The sequence below is a fragment of the Somniosus microcephalus genome, chromosome 9 (genome assembly GCF_052327205.1).
Source record: "Somniosus microcephalus isolate GS21.2 chromosome 9, FLI_Smic_1.0, whole genome shotgun sequence".
Taxonomy (NCBI): domain Eukaryota; kingdom Metazoa; phylum Chordata; class Chondrichthyes; order Squaliformes; family Somniosidae; genus Somniosus; species Somniosus microcephalus.
This window is the reverse complement of record NC_140995.1, coordinates 38,504,389-38,511,289: the sequence shown is the minus strand read 5'-3', so window position 1 is coordinate 38,511,289 and position 6,901 is coordinate 38,504,389. Positions and strand designations below refer to the sequence as shown.

Genomic DNA, 6,901 nt, shown 5'->3' with positions numbered 1-6,901 from the left:
TTGGGGTTCATTAGGTCGAATGGGATTGTTTAGAATATGTCTTTTAACTCTGCTAGAAATCGGCAGAAGAAGCAAAGCAAGAGCATGTCGATAAAGTTGGCGAATTGTTGAGATGGGTGTCCGACAAGAGCAAGAGCTTAGCTAAGAGACAACTCAAATCGCCCGCAGCTGAGCCAGGTGGAGTGGAGCCGTCGCTTTCTGAGAAACAGGTACCGTAAATCACACGCACGTCAGTGTTAATATTTTACATGGCACGTCCCATTGGATCTGGTGGGCTGGCACATTGGAGGATGGGGGGCATTCTATCCTTGCAGTATGCAAGAGGTATCATGTTTGAAGAAATAAACATTTTGGGTTATGAATTGAATGAAATAATTTAAGTTGAACCACCTTCCTTAGGGGATGGCTGGAGCCATGTGGGGAGTTGAGTTGGCTATATGGTGGCATGCTGACGATGGGAGATTGGAACCCTATGGCAGGCACAACAACAACTTGCATTTATATAGCACCTTTTAACGTAGTAAAATGTCCCAAGGTGCTTCACAGGAGCATAATCAAAACATTTTTGACATCGAGCCACATAAGGAGATATTGGGACAGGTGACCCAATGCTTGGTCAAAGAGGTAGGTTTTAAGGAGCATCTTAAAGGGGGAGAGAGGTAGAGAGACGGAGAGGTTTAGGGAGGGAATTCCAGAGGTTAAGAGCCTAGGCAGCTAAAGGCATGGCCATCAATGGTGGAGCAATTAAATTCAGTCATGCACAAGAGGCCAAAATTGGAGGAGCGCAGAGATCTGAGGGTTGTAGGGAGTTACAGAGATGGGGAGGGGCGAGGCCATGGAGGGATTTGAACACAAGGATGCAAATTTTAAAATCGAGGCAGATCGATAGTTGTCCAGTGCTGTGGTTCATGCCTGGGTCATTTGAGGGACTTTGGAGGGGTAGATCCATCACTGGGGCTGGAATTCTCTCCATTCGACTCCGGCTACCAGGCAAGGGTGGTTGCAGGTTGATGAGCGGTGCCCTATGCTAATGAACTTTACCTCCAGCAGCATCCTAACACTGTGGGGGGCCAGGGGGGGCCCTAAGTTTGGATCTTTGCCATCCTACACCAGAATATTTTTGGGCTTGGTTAAGTCGAGTGTGTCCCATGGCAGTGTGTGTGGACCCCACATCAGGTTAATGAAAAAACTCAACCTGCATCGAGTTGTCAGTGGTTTGCGCTGGAGATGCTTAGGTTTGGTTAACTTCTTGTAGCATAAATCGGGTATTAATTCCTAAACAGTTTCAGGAACCAACGCCTCAATTTTTAAATTCTCATTCTCGTGTTCAAATCTCTGTAATCTCCTCCAGCCCTACAATCCTCCGAGATCTCTGCATTGCTCCAATTCTGGCCTCTTGTGCATCCCGTACTTCCTTTGTCCCACCATTGGCGGTGTGCCTTCGGCTGCCAAGGCCCAAAGCTCTGGAATTCCATCCCTAAACCTCTCCATCTCGCTACCTCTCCACCTTTTAAGACCCTCCATATAACTTTTGGTCACCAGTTCTAATATTGTCTTATGTGGCTCGGTGCCAGATTTTATTTGACTACGCTCCCGTGAAGCACCTTGGGATGTATTACTTCGTTAAAGGCATTATATAAATGCAAGTTGTTGTTGGGGCAAAGCGGGCATCTCGGGCCAATTTTGTTGCAGTGTCTGGTCAGTCCCTGACTCGGGGTTAATGCTGCATTTACACTATTATCTGTAGTTTCCATGAAGAGTGAGTGTTTTTTGTGCTGACAGCACAGTTGTACCTTTAAGGATGGTGATACGCTTGTGCGTGTCCGGCAAACCACTGGATCAACAAAATAAATACATTGGAGGTATTTGTGAATGAAATTCTGCTCTCTTAAATGCATTCCATACACGTCTTCTCAAACTGTCGAATGTGCCTACAGAATGAAATGAGTGGCATTTGGAATGTAATTAAGAACTTGTAGGTTTTAGGAACAAGATTCTTACTCATTTTTTGATTTGAATCCCACCTTTGGAATTGGATAAATCCTTGAAGGGGAATATTTTGCAGGGCTATGGGGATAGGGCAGGGGGATAGGACTAATTAGAGAGCTCTTTGAAAGAGCCGGCACAGGCACGATGGGCTGAATGGCCTCCTTCTGTGCTGTATGATTCTTTGATTCTCACCCTATATTGTGTATTGAACTTATATGAAGTGGCCTGCTTTCCCAGCCTTGCTGATATTTTATTCATATAACCCCTTGTGGAATCATTTAAAAAAAATCTATTTAGACATCGACTTTTTATAGTAATAGGATGTTAGTTCAATCTCTCCTTTTCCACTGGGTTCCCGATCACCACCAAACAGAGAAAATCCCTCCCAATGGTGATATTGGGGAGGGAAAAGCTAAGCATGTGGTCCTCAGGTGGTCTTTCACCCCTAGTGACCAGCTCAGAGTAGCTTTGGCGGAGGGCTGACGGTGGGTTGCAGCTGGTATGTGGCCCGGGGTGAGAAGGCAGTGTTTGGTTTGTTTTTAACCCGAAAGCTAAATCCAACTGCTGTTGGTTCGAAGTCCCAGAGGGAAAAGGATGCTAATGCCTGTTTAATCAGTGGCAGTGCTTGCTATGGAGCTCCTGCCAAGGCTTTCGCCTACCTCAGATATTGCATTTCTTTCTGAATGCTGGTTATTCAGAATTCCTCAGGAAATCTTCAGTAAACTATATCGCTGATGAATGTGTGTAATTTGCACCGAGTGCTTTCCTGCGGTGTAGTTTTCCATCCCCCCCCCCCCCCCCCCCCAAACAAGTAGGGAATATCTTTCCGTTATGACGAGTGTAATACTTTGCATTTAAGACTGGTGATACTACAGAATCATACAGCACAAAAGGAGGCCATTCAGCCCATCGTGCCTGTGCCAGTTCTTTTGAAAGAGCTCTCCAATTATTGTCCCACTTTCCTGCTCTTTTCCCATAGCCCTGCAAATTTTTCCTGTTCCAATATATATCCAAATCAGTTTTGGAGAAAAGTTTCTCCTCCCCCATCTAGGAAGATAGGAACACGAGTAGGCCATTCAACCCCTCGAACCTGTTCCGCCATTCAATTAGATCATGGCTGATCTTTAACTTCACTCCATCTACCCACTTTGGTTCTGTGACCCTTAATGGCCTTGCCTAACAAAAATCTATCAGTCTCAGTTTTGAAATTTTCAATTGACCCCCAGCCTCAACAGCTTTTGGGGGGGGGGGGGTGTTCCAGATTTCCATTACCCTTTGTGTGAAGGAGTGCTTCCTGATATCACCCCTGAACGGCCTATGTGCGTTTGATGGATTCCTTTGAGGAATTTGTATTTTCCATGTGAACTTTTTAAAATCTCAAAAGAACAGAAACTTTCTGAATGATTGGATTTTCCTCATGTCATGTCTTATTTGTTCCAGGTGCTTCGTGCGGAATTGTCGAGCAAGAAAGACCAAATTGCTGAAGCCACCCACATGACACAGATGTTCTTGGCTAAACACAGTGACAAGTTAGTTTGTTCTTTTCCTTTGATAATATTCAAGAATAATCCTTTCGACCAGATGTGGGGTAAACCAGATGTGTGGGGGTTTAAATCACGTGTCCTCTGTGTGGGAGGTAAATAACTTGTGGCATATTTTCAGAAATTTGTCAGGCAGGTTGCAATCATTCACTTTTCCAAAAGTTACTCTTTAATGTTCATTCTCTAAATAAAATGAAAGACATGCAATTTCTATAGCGCCTTTCATGACCTCAGGATGCTCCAAAGCGCTTTACAGCCAATGAAGTACTTTTGAAGTGTAGTCACTGTTGTAATCTAGGAAATGCGGAAGCCAATTTGAGCACAGCAAGGTGATAATGTCCAGATAATCTGATTTTTAGTGATGTTGGTGGAGGGATAAATATTGGCCAGGACAGTGGGGCGAACTCCTCTGCTCTCCTTCAAAATAGCGCTGTGGGATTTTTTTTGCGTCCACCTGAGAGGGCATACGGAGCCTCGGTTTAACGTCTCGGATGAAAGATGGCACCATCCGACACTGCAGCATTCCCTCAGTACTGCACTGGAGTGTCAGCTGAGATTTTGTGATGAAGGCACTGGAGTGGGACTCGAACTCAACCTTCTGACTCAGAAGAAAGCAAGCGTCATTTAAAGGGGCACAGCCATTTTAAAAGTTTCTGTTAATGTGTCTCTTGCTCATATGTATAACGTTACCTAGATGATGAAATTCGATTAAGTCCCTTGATATACTATTGCAGTTCACAGCCCATGGTACAGTATCTTGATCTGCAGACACAACTTGTGAAAAAGGTTTCAGGTTACTCAACTGACTTGCAAAACAAGTGAAAGGGAAATACAAAAGCAAAGTACTGTGGATGCTGGAAATCTGAAATAAAAATGGAAAATGCTGGAAATACTCAGCAGGTCAGGCAGCATCTGCAGAGAGAGAGAGAGAAACAGAATGTTTCAGGTTGATGACCCTTCGTCAGAACTGGGAAAGGGAAAGATTGATTTGGCAAGCAAGTTGAGGAAATGGTTCAGGTTTCACCCAATACAAGCAGAACAGAAGAAGATGGGCTTCTTCCAGGAACTACACACTTCTGCACAGCTGGGTTCAAATATTGCCAAACAGAGAGAGTACCAGAAGCGTAAAGTTCAAGTATGTCTCACTGCCTCAGATTACTCAGGTGGTGCATCTGTCAGATGGGCTAGCAGTTGAAGCTTGCACTTTCATGTTCGGGTAAGGCTGTCAAGTAAAAAGTACTTGAAGAAAACACCAACCGAGAATGTGCTAGGTCAATGTGGTAGGTTGGAGAAGTGATGTCTAGATCTTGTGATCTGCATGATCTCCAATAGTGGGCAACAGAAGTCCTGACACTAAAGTTTCCTCTTCTGGGATAGAGCCTTGGTTGTTGAGCCAACCATTCAACTCAGCAAAAATCTCAGCTGTCTATTCTCCCTGTATTGATCTCAGCCTTGTCTAATTGTTGCTCCAGCTTCTTAGCTCCAACTTCAGTTGAACTGGCTCTGGAAACTCTGGAGAGATCTCCACACTCCTGCTGTGGTACTACTCTGGAGATCTCTCCACACTCCTGCTGTGGTACTACTCTGGAGATCTTGCCACACTCCTGCTGTGGTACTACTCTGGAGATCTTGCCACACTCCTGCTGTGGTACTACTGTGGAGATCTCTCCACACTCCTGCTGTGGTACTACTCTGGAGATCACTCCACACTCCTGCTGTGGTACTACTATGGAGATCACTCCACACTCCTGCTGTGGTACTACTATGGAGATCTCTCCACACTCCTGCTGTGGTACTACTATGGAGATCACTCCACACTCCTGCTGTGGTACTACTGTGGAGATCTCTCCACACTCCTGCTGTGGTACTACTATGGAGATCACTCCACACTCCTGCTGTGGTACTACTGTGGAGATCTCTCCACACTCCTGCTGTGGTACTACTCTGGAGAGATCTCCACACTCCTGCTGTGGTACTACTCTGGCGATCACTCCACACTCCTGCTGTGGTACTACTCTGGCGATCACTCCACACTCCTGCTGTGGTACTACTCTGGAGATCTCTCCACACTCCTGCTGTGGTACTCTGAACACGTTTGTTGCTAACACAACAGAAATAAACTTACAATCCCCAAATTCCTCTTATTACGCTCAATAGAGCAAACCAGAGTGGTTGACACCAGTGCCAGCCTTACTCTGACAGTAATATATTCATGCTTAACCCTCATCCGATCACTCTCCTAAATTGCTGCTGAGACTATAGTCAAGAAGTTTTGCGTGAGAATCACGGCGAGATTGGGGTTCCTTACCAATTGAGAACGATACCAACTGGAGCAGGTGCAGGACCTTTGCCCTTTATGTGGACTTTGATTCTCAGCCCATCTGGCAGAGTCTCCTCATTAATAGGATCGCTTCATAGTCATGCTATACAAAGCCTCCAGCCTGCTTCCAGTAACGCTGTAGGTTTCTGACTGGGGGCTAGTGATAATAGGCTATATGGGTGGTACTGACCCAGTTTCTTCCAACTAAACCTTCTTGTACAAAGTCCCAAAGCATTATCTGTTGTCTCTGGAACTAGTGATCAGCCAGGAGGCGCCTATCTACTTCCTCATTTTGAGACAAACCTATTAACTGTGCTTGCTTCCACAAGCACTAATTTCACTTAAATCTGATGAGCAACACTTTCTTCGTTGACTACCACCTACCTTCAGGAGCATGGGCCTAACACATCTGGATTAAAATCATTTTTTTTGTTTTAAATTCCCCGAATGACCAAGTTCGTTATTGTCTGCTTTTGTGATGATGCAACTGAATTTTTTTTTAATCAATGGAGTGTTAATGCTGATAGCAAACTTACAAAGGTTTTCATTTCTCTCCTTGTTTTTAAATGTAGGATATCGGAAGAAGATAAACAGCAAACGGAAAAACAGCTGGAGTCTCTTCAGGAAGCTTACAATAAGTTGTGTGAACAGTCTTCTGATGATCTCCAGCAATCCCAGAGCATGCTAGCTGAAGAGGCAGTGGAGAAGGTAATAACCAACCTGAATTTCTGCAGCAGAGCTCAGGGTTTGAGTGCAGAGGTGTGGTGTCATTAGCTATCCAAAACCCTGTGACAGCTGTGGTAATAATTAAGTACAATTGATGTTCACAAAGAGAATGTAGTCAGATTTTTGACATGTGTGTGTTTCCTGTTTTTCTTCTAACTGAAAGTGTGATATCGCTTGAGAAATCAACTTTCTTGGTCTTTGAGTGAGAGAGAGCTTTCACATAGCTGTGAAAAGAAATCAAACTACTGTATGCTGTCAACATGCATAGCATGGTCATCATAATGTTGAATACATAACTCTTGCCTTTCTCTGTAAACAGAAGCAT

The 6,901-nt window shown here is 44.5% G+C and overlaps 1 protein-coding gene across 1 annotated transcript in view; it reads left to right on the top strand.

The window, feature by feature from the left end:
• dst (dystonin) overlaps positions 1-6,901 on the top strand; it is a 337,440-nt gene that overhangs the window by 104,621 nt on the left and 225,918 nt on the right. The window contains exons 29-31 of the mRNA XM_085998161.1: positions 57-209; positions 3,430-3,518; positions 6,423-6,558. Of these exons, the coding sequence (XP_085854287.1) occupies positions 57-209; positions 3,430-3,518; positions 6,423-6,558 (378 nt within the window). The remainder of the gene's footprint in view (positions 1-56; positions 210-3,429; positions 3,519-6,422; positions 6,559-6,901) is intronic.